General features: G+C 37.7%; 1 protein-coding gene and 1 long non-coding RNA gene across 2 annotated transcripts; both read left to right on the top strand.

Moving 5' to 3' along the window:
- The first annotated feature begins 902 nt into the window (after nt 1–902).
- Nucleotides 903–1624, top strand: LOC120321175. The gene is made up of 2 exons (XR_005560765.1): nt 903–1124; nt 1214–1624. It is a non-coding gene; the product is annotated as an uncharacterized LOC120321175 (long non-coding RNA).
- Nucleotides 1625–9341: 7717 nt separating this feature from the next.
- LOC26534885 lies at nt 9342–10147 on the top strand. The gene is given in 1 exon segment (XM_015197363.3): nt 9342–10147. A coding segment is annotated over 1 exon segment (636 nt). The 5' UTR covers nt 9342–9454; the 3' UTR covers nt 10091–10147.
- Nucleotides 10148–12584: the final 2437 nt, after the last annotated feature.

Below are 12584 nucleotides of genomic sequence, written 5' to 3'. Positions count from 1 at the left end.
AAAGTAAAAACAAAATCCCAGAAGAAAACATTTAACTCATTTATTGTTTATTATTACAAAGGCATGATATGCTTGTCAATTTTACAACCTATAGGAAATTTACACCGGTTTGCTATGATTAAAACTATTGCAACAGTGCAAAGAAAACAAGAAGACCTTTTAATAGACCACATTTTAATATGTTAATGGTTGTAAAACTTCAAGTAAAAATGAAAAACATGTAGCAGGGTTAGGGTAGTTATGCATGGCACGATGAACAAATTGAGGACTTTTATAATGTAATCATGGCACGAAAAGCATTTCAATTTGAATTCTCATATGGTTGAACTTTTTAAAAATCAATTAAAAACAAGAGAGAACGCTATAGTCGAGTTCCCCGACTATCTGATACCCGTTACTCAGTTAGTGGAAGGGAGAAGGAGAGTCTTAAACACAGTTTTTGGCGGTTTGTGGGCGTTAGAGTGGGCGTGGCAAAAAGTTTTTTGGCAAATCGATAGAAATTTACAAGACCAATACAAAAATGAAAAAATTTCAAAACATTTTTCAAAAGTGTGGGCGTGGCAGTTTTGGGCGGTTTGTGGGCGTTAGAGTGGGCGTGGCAACATGAATCGACAAACTTGCGCTGCGTCTATGTCTCTGGAGTCTGTATGCTTAATCTCAACATTGTAGCTTTTGTAGTTCCTGAGATCACAGCGTTCATACGGACGGACAGACAGACGGACAGACGGACATGGTCATATCGACTCGGCTATTGGTCCTCATCAAGAATATATATACTTTATATGGTCGGAAACGCTTCCTTCTGCCTGTTACATACTTTTCAACGAATCTAGTATACCCTTTTACTCTACGTGTAACGGGTATAATTAGCTATCGATAGGAAGATATTTTGATTGTTCAATGAAGTATTAGCGACTAGTTTGTTGACGTTGTAACCGAATTCAAAACGTGCACATAAGCAAATTGGCATTCACGTATATAGTTACACTTGATTTGCGACTGAATTAATTATGTCGTGGCTTTTTCAATCAGATTCTGCTGTATTAGCGCAACTCACTTACAAAAGAGGGCGTTTTATCCATTGTTGGCCAAATATAGACAATGGGAAAATCCTCTTGTTCAAGGTATCAACCTTATCTGCAGCATAATAAGCAGCAGCCCATTCCAATTCGTTCTGCGTTTATTATTTATTTATTTAAAAATTTCCTCCCAGTCTCCGGTATGCTAGCCGCTCTATTCTGAGCCCTCTTTGTGGTCCAACCTTTTTAGCCACTTTCGTTTTAATGTAATCAAATGAACGTGCCTCGCATTATTCTGTTGCCAATAAATTTCACCAGGCAAATAGATGAGGATTGGATACCAGTCCCCAATGGTTGTTGGATACTACTTTTCGGGGGCCGGGGCTTTCCACCCACGGGATTTTATCGTCCTGCATTGCGAATTGGTAGTGAGAATAATAGTAATACATACTAGTTCGGACCGGTAAAATAACTATCTTTGTTTTGATTAATAAAATTAAGTTCCATTAAAAATATTCAAAGAAAATGTAAAAAGTCATATATTCCAATATCAACAATAATGCGAATACAATTGCAATTTTTTTATAAACAACGGGTTCCTAATTCAAAACATATGAAATTAGTTAATATTTAATTTGATGAATTGGTAATTTTTCTTATCGACTTCGCCAAACTGTTCAATGCTATATGTGCTTTTATAAATTTTAAACCCTTGTCGTATAAAAACTAAAGTTCTCTTAAGCTCATATTTTCAGAATTATTTTTCTCAGTGAATATTCCCCCGACTCGTGGCCAACTCCCACGAACAATAACAATGAGCTGGCTTCGATTCTCAGTTGCTGTTGTGGAAACGCCTTTTCTTTTCGGCAACGTGTAAAATTGAAAAATTCTCTCAAGTAGCTGGCAGCAGGGGAAGGAAAAGAAAACCGCAGGGTCCTCGAAAAGGTCAGGAGGTGGGGTGTAGTGGGCGGTAGGGTGCCCTGGGAGGAGGTGGTCGCCTCTTATATAATTGAAAGGGACAACACGTCGAGTCGAGGCTATTAGGTTCGCTTTCCGCGCCGCTGCTGCGCCCTTTATCATTGCTCTTGAGACTCGGCGGCTAATGGATTTCAGTTCCACTCCCTCCAGATACAGAGAGATATTGTATTTATGTATGTACTTTTTTGGTCTCATATTTATGTATTTATTTTCACTTACAGTCCAAGTACTCGAAACGGCAAAGTAAACAATACCAAACAACATTTCAATTCACATATCCGTAGAGCGGTTCAACGGCTTCCCCTAAAAGCACACCTCACCGCCCTCTAAACAGTTGTGAACTGGTCATGGGAAATATGCAAAATAGCTGAGAGGAAATATTTCTATTATTTATTAACTCACACTCCCTATTTGCATTCGTCTGTCCCTAACACCGATAAGGGAACTAAGAGAGGTGAAGGCACAATGAAGCGTGCAAAATGTGTTTAGTTTCCATTTTTATTTTTTTGATTTTTCCTCCTATGTATATTTTTCATATTTTACACTTAGCCAGAGTCTGGAGACAGGATCAAGATGTGTCCCTTTTGTGGCTCCCGATACGCTATAGGCAATTTTGTGGGGCATCCAAAAACTTTTAGAGTTAAATTTAAAGCTTACACATTCCGATTTTGCATTACTACAAATTATTAAGTAAGAAAATTTGGGCCAGCAACAAAATATAGGGAAAATATAGGTCTTTCATCGAGCCAAGCAGTCGTATACGCAATATGCATTTTTTCCAATTCTTAAAAATTTAAATAATAATATATTAAATATTATAAAACTTGGCTTTAGAATTCATCTACTTGATTTTAAACCTTTTGTTTTCATTTTAATACATACCACAAATAACATAAAATGTAATATATATTTTAATTCCTTATTAAATTATAGCTGTTAGAAGTGGGTAACTTAATTAAATTAAATTATAATAAAATTATTTTTTAAATTCTTTCCCAACAATACAATATAAATACACAATGTTTACTACATAATGTAATTCTAAAGTTAAAAATCTCTCCTTTTGGACGCTACAAAGTGTGCTAGAAAACGGAAACGCCGCGCACACGCACACACTCAAAGAAAAGGACTGAGAAGAAAGTAAGAGTGTGAGTGTGCAGCGACATTGTAGAGCAGCTTCCATTTTTGTGTTTGGAACTCTCAATTGAATCTTGATGCACGTGCCCTGGCACAGAGCCCAAATATAATTCCGAAGTGGACATTGCGATGGCATCGCATTCAGGGCATCCCCGGTCCCAAAGGATACAGGGTATTTTCTCCATGCCTTTGCCTCACGCATCCCAATTTATTGGGTGGAACAAGGGGACGGTAAAATGCCGAGGGGGCTGGCAGTAGCCCAATGGGTTTTTCTTGTTCTTGTTTCATTCATAATAATTTTTATTATGGGTCATTGGCCATTTGTTTAACGCTATCCACATGCGAAGAAAGGAAAGAAAGGGTGTTCTGGTGGTTAAGTGGGTACAGCCCAAGGGCTCAGGGCCCATTTCATGCAGTCCATCTATTAGAGAAAATGTATCCTGGGTCCGTTTTCACATTTCTCTCCTTCTTTGCTGTTCCTCAATGTTTTTTATTTTCTTTATTTTGCATATTTTCATATTATTTGTTTTATTTATGGGTCCATGACTCTGATAAATGGCCGCAACTTCATCCTTCGTCCTGCCCACCTATCAACGTGTTGATGTGATTTCTTTTCTTCACTGGATACCCCCTGAAGTTTCTTCATGATGGTTTGCCAAATTCGCTACATGTCATAAAAGTGCCAAGAATATGAAACTCATAGAAATATGTTTTAATACCTTAAAACGAATAATCATGGACAATTAAGCAAATAATACTACAAATTATTAATATTTTCCATTTGGTTTGTTCTAGGAAACTTAATTATTAATGGCATGTTTCTTGTTTTATTATTTTTAAAAAACAAGCATTAAGTAAAAATAAAATATAGAGTATCGCCAGTTGGAACCTGCTTATTCATACCGTTTTCTCACATTTTATCTACGTTTTTTTCCTCCGAAAATTATTTAAATTTCTTATGCAGCCCCTCGTACAAAAAGTGATTGACGGAATGGCACAGTATACGGGGAAGGGTGAGAAATTCATGTGGGTCGGCAGTAGCAAATTGATAGATGTGTCCGTCCGTCCCCCCAAAGTGGCAGCTGCTCGTTGTCTACACAAGAATTATGACGGCTAATAACAGGACTAAGTGGTTGCTCTACGGCGTTCCATCAAAAATCGCATACAGCTGCTAACCGATAAATGCAATTGATTCGACAGTTGGTGATGGTTTTCGGCCATGGGATAATTCAAATATGAAAGTGCAGTACACAAATGAGTGAGCCATATGATTTATCGAGCTTGAAGCGATGGATCGCTGTTTACATTTTGCTGTGTATTACTTTTGGTCAGACGCAATTAAATTGAGCTTGATGCAGCACCAGAGTGAGGGCCCCATTTTATTAAATTTTTTTTTTTGGTTGATTGTTCTGGGTGCAGATGTCAGGACATCCCGGTGTCGCTCCTCTCGCAGCCGAGATTCCACCCCTTTTGCATCCTGCCATGGTTCATCACGCTCGGCTACGTTTTCATTTTGGTTCAGTGTGCAGCGAAAAACTTTTCCCTATGACAAAGTTTGTATCTGCGGATGCTCCCATCCTAACGTCCTTTCGTTGCGAGTGTTTTATTTAATTTCCAGCACGCGGCCATTCGCAATTGCAATTCAAATTCACATTGCAACGGAATTTTCGAGGGGCGACGTGGGCGTTGTAATTGGGCGGCGTGGCGGAGTGTGGGCGTGGTTGGGGTTTTGGCTTACTAACTTCCTCCTCAATTTTTGGTCCATCAAAGCCACTGGCGGAGCTGAAATTGAATAGCTGTCCTGGGTTTTAGGAAAGCAGTTCGGTTTTTCGTTAAGCGTAGCGTCTAATAAATTACTTTATTGATTGATTGAGATAAAATTGTAAGGATAGCTAAGAAATACGAATGTTTCGGAAATGCCGAAAGAAATTCATTAAATAAAAAGTAATATCAAGCCAACTTAACTTAACTTTCATACAATTCTTTAAATACTCATTAATTTAAAGCCAATTTCGAAAAGTGAAAAAAAAATAACGGCCAGATCGCCTCGGCATGCGGTGCTGATCAAGAACATGTATTTGCGTCATAGGATTGACAACGCTTTCTTCTATTACTTGTTTTAAGCCGGAAACACTCCACGTTGGGCGCCACTTTTTTTTGTTCGTCAAGCCCTCCAGTGTGTGCAGTGCTGATGTTAAACCATTCGGATTACCATTTATTTAGTAACAGATCAAACTAGTTGATTTTATCCCAAATAGGTTACCAACTTAATTTGGATATGTTATTATGTTAATATTTTATCTGGCTCGCAAACGTTTTGCTTAACCAATTTGCAATTGTCTAGCTGAGCGACAGCCGGCAATTAAACATGGCAGTGCCACAGGCGTAAAAGCAAAATGAAAATTTATCAAGGAAACTGGAGAGGATTGTTTAGCGGAAAGTTGTCAGCGCTTTGAAGCATTATCATCGTGTCTTGTCTTCTCCTGTGGCAATTTCATTGAATGTCCGCAGTCAGCCCACAATCTGTTTGTCTATATATATACCTGATGATACTCCGCTTTTCGTATCCATTCCGGAAACTCCATGAGCATTTTCTCCGCTCTTACCCTGCAGTATGTGTCTGTGTGTGTGTGCGTTGGCAAATATGTCCTGCGTCTGTTTGCTCTTGTTGCGCTTTAATTTATGCCATCCAGCAGCAGTAGAAACAGCTCCTGTGGATGCACTCTACTGTTTTCCACCAGTTTTTTTCGTTTTCCCCTTAAAACCTTCCACAGTTTGTCTGTTTGGTGAAGCGAAACCTATTTTCTTTGCAGCTGATTGCATTTTATAGCATTGCAACCTGTCAGGCTAACAGCTTCAAACTCTCGACTCCTTTGGCCCAAGAATTTTCAGCTACACAACACCCGATCCCCCCTTCTTTTTGGCCAGTATTGCCACCCGTGCTCTATGAATTTTTTAGCACCCCTCGCGTGCTGCGCTCAAGCTGAAAGAGCAAAAAAGATGCTAAAGACCAGGCGTGGCAGTAAAATAAATAAAAGTTTATTTAGCGTAAAACCTATAGTTTCGGTACACTTAACTAAAAATAAGATCAATCACATGCATATTCCTCATATATTTTCCAAATAAAATTCTTTAAGATTTATATATTTAACTAAAGAAATCCTAGAAATGGTAAAGCATTTTATGTAAGACCCCGCTTTGTCTTTGAAACTCCCATGGCAGATAAAGGTAAACTAAAATGGCATCTATATAAAACATATTATTGCACTTTAACTGATTGGAAAATAAACGCTATAATGAAATATGTTTATTTAATTATTCAGGTGAGACACAATCTTATTTTAATCCAATAACCAAATTTTCACATGCTTATTGTGTGCACCTAAGCGTTTATTTGAAATGTATACATGCTCACCTGGCATCGGCAGACTTCAAATTTTTTGGCCCAAATCGCGGTACAATTCGCGTGGCAGCTTTTCCGCTTTTAGCCATAATTTGGCTGCAATTGTTTTAGACCCGCGGCCACTTTTTCTGACACGAATTTCTATTCCTTTTTTACCCGTCACCCTCTGAATTCGCCCTCTTTGTGTGCCAAGTGCCGTTATGCGATTCAAGTTGCGTTTAATAGTTAATGCAAAGCTTTTAAGCATCCAACAGCAGTCAACAAGAGCAACATGGAAAAAAATACAAAAATAAATAAATGAAAAACGAGGAAAACCAGTGCAAGAAATCCAAAAGTCATGCGGGGAAACTCAAAGCTTCCCATACCCTTGAATTGGCATACAACGTGATTAAGTAAGTGCGAAGAACCTTTTAATCCTTTCAATAAAATATGTTCATTTAGTTAAGCAGACCTAATAATAAAGTAGAAAATTCGCAAATTGTCTATATTAACAATGAGAAGCTTACACGTATTTAGGTGCATTATAGTTTAAGCGTCTTTGTTTTTAGTTCAGTTCACTTCATTAAGCGCAATAGTAAGTTGGCGCTCTTAATTTTTATTTCCGCGCCATACACTGCTAATACTTCTACGAGTCTTTATAATGCCCATATACCCGCTTCTTTTCACCTTTTAACGCTCAACTGGCTCTAACTGTTGGAATTAAATTTTTAGGATTTTCAGTTTGCAGACTGGGAGTGGGAAATTCTCGTCCTTTCCACTGCAACAAGGCGAAACAAGTGCGGCATGTAATTACATTAGCTTTTATTTCTATTATGCGCTCATAACGTATTTTTTATTAATGCAGCATTCCATTAAAGAAAATAATGGCGAACAAAAAGTAAGGGTGCTGCAAGCAGTATCTAAAGAGAAAATCGGAAAGAGGGCTTGGGTGGGTAATTAAAAATGATCGGAAAGTTGAGCCAACATAATGATGTGCTTAGTACAAGTAAAGAGCAGCTGCCCGGTTGCCAGTACCGTGTCCATTGCCCAGTAAAAATGATTTGCTCATTGGGCAGAAGAGATGACGATGACCCAACAAGTTGTTGAGTGCTCAAGGACCTGTGCCAATATTTGGGTCAACAAGTCAGAGCTCACATCTGGAGTACACAAATGCAATAAAAAATGGGGCAGCAACTAAAGGTGAGCATGGATACATGATGTGCATTTCAACAACACATATTTACTATTGCAATACCCATACTTATTGAATGTAATTCATATTTGTACAACTTTAAAAGAAAAAATAGACGCTTAGCGTTATTAAATAAATTTAAATGGCGCACCTTTTTAGTCCAAATGAAGGCTAATTAAGTTTACCCATCCCACACAAGGCTAAACATAAATTTTAATGCTTAGCTTCTGTCCAATGTCTCTATTATTGTAATGCACTGCGTCATACAGTTGAAATTAGTGCCTCACCTTGACAATTGAATATGAAATGACGCCACGAAAACAATAACTTTAGCATTTAATTCATTTTTCATAACCCACAATATGCAGTTGCCCAACTGCCCAACTGCAGCAAAACAAGAAAAAATCAAGGCTGAAAAACCACTAAAGAATATTTTAGCGGAATCTGCAATGGACCTACCATTATTATACACACAAAAAAATCAATTTCTTTTAATAGACAATATTCTCCCCTCACATTGATATTCAAAAAATTTTTTATAAACTGGGTGAAGTTTATTAAAAAAAAGGATGATGGCAATCCACCCTTTCTGAGTGTCGCCGGGTGGCCAGCCAATATTTTATTCATTTCATTTTGACATAAACTGTGAAAAGTGCGGTGATAGAAAGAATTGTTCAATTTTTAGTTATTGTAAACGATCGGCCAAGTGTGAAAATGGTTTTCAGTTCGACTTTGAGTTTATTAAAATTTCTTGTCCCTCGCATTTTACTATTGTTATGAAACGTCGAAGTTTTGCAAACGAACGAGCGCGATAACAGAAATTTCAGATATTTCCCATGGATAATTAAAGAAAATGGTTGAAGCTGAAAATTGACTGCGAAATCGAAAAGTGGAAATGTTTAAAGCCCTCACACTTTTGATCACCGATAAATTGGAAATTTAAGTCTAAAGAATCACATATGGTATTTATTGGGAACAATTTGAAAGGTTGATATAGAACTATAAAGAAGTAAAAACTAACAAGTTACCTATATTAAAAGTTAATTATTGTTACTTATTGTTGTCATAGTTTGGCTATATGATATTTATATAATAGCTTTATATATAATGCTAATAAAAAAAATCAGATCAATTAAGAAACTTAACTCCCTTTAAGTAAATTTTGTACTAAAGACTCTTCTAATCAGCCTTACTAACTAAGTAAGTTGCTTTTTGGCAGACAGAGAAATCTAGGAAATCGGTATAAGAGGCGATGCTGTAGTTGGCAGCTTGAAACTTGGCCCAAAGCAACTTGGCCCGTCAAAAGTTTATAGCGAAGCGTCAATGCTATCGTCATTTTGCTTTGATTATTACACGCGCTCACACACACTCTTTCACTCACATATACATACATACATAAGAACCGTTTATACCCACACACTGACAGATAAACACATGCAAACTTTGGGCCAAAAACTTGCCGCAAAAAGTTTTTAAGTAAGCGAAGGGAGGAAAGCCGTAAAGGGTACGAAAAAATTAAACTAAAAACCAAACTTTAACTTAATGAAAATGCAATATTTGCGAGGGTTGTGGGTTGCCAAACTTTTCCTGCCTGCTGGCAATTTATGCACCAACGTAGGCCAAGTCAAGAAAATCAAAAAGAAATCAAGTTTCACTGTTCGGTGTCCCTGATTTATACCATACACAATCAAAATCCGTAGTGTAGTAAGATTTTCAAAAGGCAAAAAAAGTCAAATACTCTTGATTATGGCAGAAAAAAATAGATCGAACGAAGGACAGTACTTCCTTCAATTGAAACACTTTATCGATTTAAGCCAAAATGAAGCCGATCGTGTGCATTCAGCTGTGGATGCAGCTGCCAAGCTCGGTAAGCCAAACAAAAAAAAAATAAATTTTCAGGAGGGACAAAGATCTAAGATAACATCATCGGAAATTAAACCCAAAATGTCGAAAGCTTGTGAAGATTTTAAAAGAACTCTTAGAATTGCCGAAAAACCACAGAAACAAAAGTTGCCAAGGAATTTAGAAACAATGCATATTTGAGGAAAAAAATTTTATAAGGTCTCGCAGGCAGGAACTTCCGAAAAGCAGGATGAATCCCGAACCATAACTATCAATAAAGGAACACAACGTCGTCTGCGAACTGCCTTGAAATTGCTAGACCTCTTCGAGGGCAAATATAGCAGTGATAGCGAATGTTTGATGGATTCCGAGTCTTTGGTTTGGTTTGGTTCAGTCAAAAGAAGTACTCGACGATTGCAAGCTATGCAGGATCTCTCACCCAGGGATTTTCTCGGTCTTTGGAGGGATTGCCGAACACGGTGCAGAGGTTGTGGAAGACGTCCATCGGCAGTTCATATGGCAAAACGTAGAAGATATTAATAAGGAATGTGGAGAATTGGATGTGTCATATAAACAAAGATAAAACCGTACATGTCATGTCCCTGAGTTTGTTTTAAGTTTTTAACAAATAGATAAATTTTCCTTATCAAGTAAGTATCTGGTTTTCACAATTATATTCTTTAGCCACCCAAAAGATCTGCGACACATTCGAAAAATAATTTTGCATCTTGTTCGTCCTCCGCAAACACACAGATACTTTTTATGCGTCTCACAGCAATCAGTTTCTTTTTCCACAAGTCTAGGGGAGTTGGAAAAAAGGGCGCAGGGATAATCCAAATCTCATTACGCGCAAGTCGTACTTAAGATTAAAAATAATTATTTCAATTTCTGTGCCAGGCCATCGTCACGTAGTCGCACAGGTGAGCTGGAGGGCGGTAGGGGCGGTCTGAAAAAAGTGAAAATTCAATTAGAATGCGCCAACTTCATGTGAACAGGCAGCCAGGCGAGTCTAACTGTCTGGCTATGGAGACGGCGTCCCTCTGTCTGGCAGCCTTCCCAAAATGCAGTGGCGGCATGTTTTATTACAGGTGGGAGCTGAAGAGGGTGGATGATGGGGTGGAAAAGGAAAATGGGGCGAAAAGTGGGGCGGAGGGTAGGGGTGGTAGTGGAGCGGGAAGGCGGAGATCCACCATCGCGTAATCCTTTTGCCAGCCTGCGAGCAACCACAATAATTTGATTTTACTTTGCTTTAACTTCATGAAAAAGTTTCAAGTTTTTTTGCCACACACACACCTCTGCTTGCTGCTTCTGATAAACTTTTTAATTTTGCCGCTGAAACTCATTTAGCGCAACGAAAGTGCGAAACTGTGGCGGCATCAGAGGATGATACGTGTTTTAGGATCGTCTGCTGCATATTTAATGGTGTCTGTAGCCCCCACAAAAAGGCATTTTAAAGACCCTTTCCTACGCCTAGATCTATATATATATGTATATATATATTCTTTTTTGTATTATTTAAATTTCGCCTACACTGTGGCCCAAGGCGTAATGAAAGCCGGAAAATCAACTCAGTTGGAACTTTGGCCAAACAAATAGCATGAAATTGCTTCACGAACCGGATAAATACACAATCTACAAAAATTCATCTTCATTATGATGCCTGTTGGGGATAAATGGAGTGGGCTGAAATGCATTAAAATAGGGCATAGCCAAGTGGATAATTCGGCGGCTTTGAAGCCACAAACAAATTAAAATTGTTATATACTTTAGGTATAAATAAAATTAAAGGATTTATGGTTTTCGCAAATATTAAATGATTTATTTATAGCTGTAATTAGTGTAATTCAATGTAGGAGCTCTATATATATTCACTTAACTTACTAATAGGGATTGGATTTTTAAATACTCATTGTAATATTTACTGGCTAACAAAACCAATAATTTATCACTTTGAAAATAAATTAAGGATCGCCCTGTGGATTGTAAAATTAAAAATGTCTTCGAATTGGTTTCTGCAGCATTTTTTTCTAAATTCATTTTGAATTAAAAATAACGAATCTACATCAAACACTCGGAAATGTCATTTGGCAAAAGCTGTCGCCGTGATTGCATTTTCTAGTTTACTTTTCATTGCGTCTAACTTTAGTTCGTGGTAGTACTGAATTCCTGAATTCGGAACACAATAGCTGAAAAGCTATCCCTTGCCAAGGTAAAATATTTTCCGATTGCTGAAAACAATGAAATGCAATTTTTTCGCCCACAAAAAGAACAGCCAAACATTTCTACCCCTCGTCTTGCTCTTTCAAAAAGCAATTCTGTTTGATGCGGTGGTAAAAGTGTTTGAATTTGAATTAATAGGATTAGAACGAAATGACTTTCAATGGGGGTAAATAAATTAAAGTGCTTTTTGCCATTGAATTGAATGCAAATGTTGATTCTGTTTCGTTTCTCAAAAGGTCTATGAGCAAACGCACAAGAACACACAGAGCTGACACAGTTGATGTAGGAGCAATCAGATTATTTGGCTAAAAAATATTTCCGCATGTAGCAGCAGCACTGGAAGTCATTTTAATTATCTCAATTCCCCAGGGCGCAGTTCAACTAATTGCCCTCTCCTGAGGCGTTATTCCAGCGGAGGGGTTGTGGAGTTGTTCGGATGTCACAATTAAACTATGGCCCCAGCCGAGGGACACCAAAAATTGCGCCCATAACACTGAAAGACATTTGAGACATTTATATTTTGAGTGACCAAATACGTGAGCGTTCATTACATATTCACATATGTGTACATATGTAACTATTAAAAGCCACATGTATTATACATATATGTATAATCATATTTTCATGAACTGATGATTAAATTCTACTAATAAACTAATAATAAGACTAAAATCGGAAAGATTTTTCTAAGTGCACCCTCTCACTTTTGGGACGCTTTGTTCCTTATCAGTGGCTGGAAATGGCAAAAACTGCCGGAGTACCCCTAATAGGAAACCACAAAAAAAGTCCTAACAAACTGAAGTTCAGAAGAAGG

This window comes from Drosophila yakuba, chromosome 2R (genome assembly GCF_016746365.2).
Source record: "Drosophila yakuba strain Tai18E2 chromosome 2R, Prin_Dyak_Tai18E2_2.1, whole genome shotgun sequence".
In the NCBI taxonomy this organism is placed as follows: domain Eukaryota; kingdom Metazoa; phylum Arthropoda; class Insecta; order Diptera; family Drosophilidae; genus Drosophila; species Drosophila yakuba.
The sequence above is the reverse complement of the archived record's forward strand: the minus strand, read 5'-3'. Positions and strand labels throughout refer to the sequence as shown.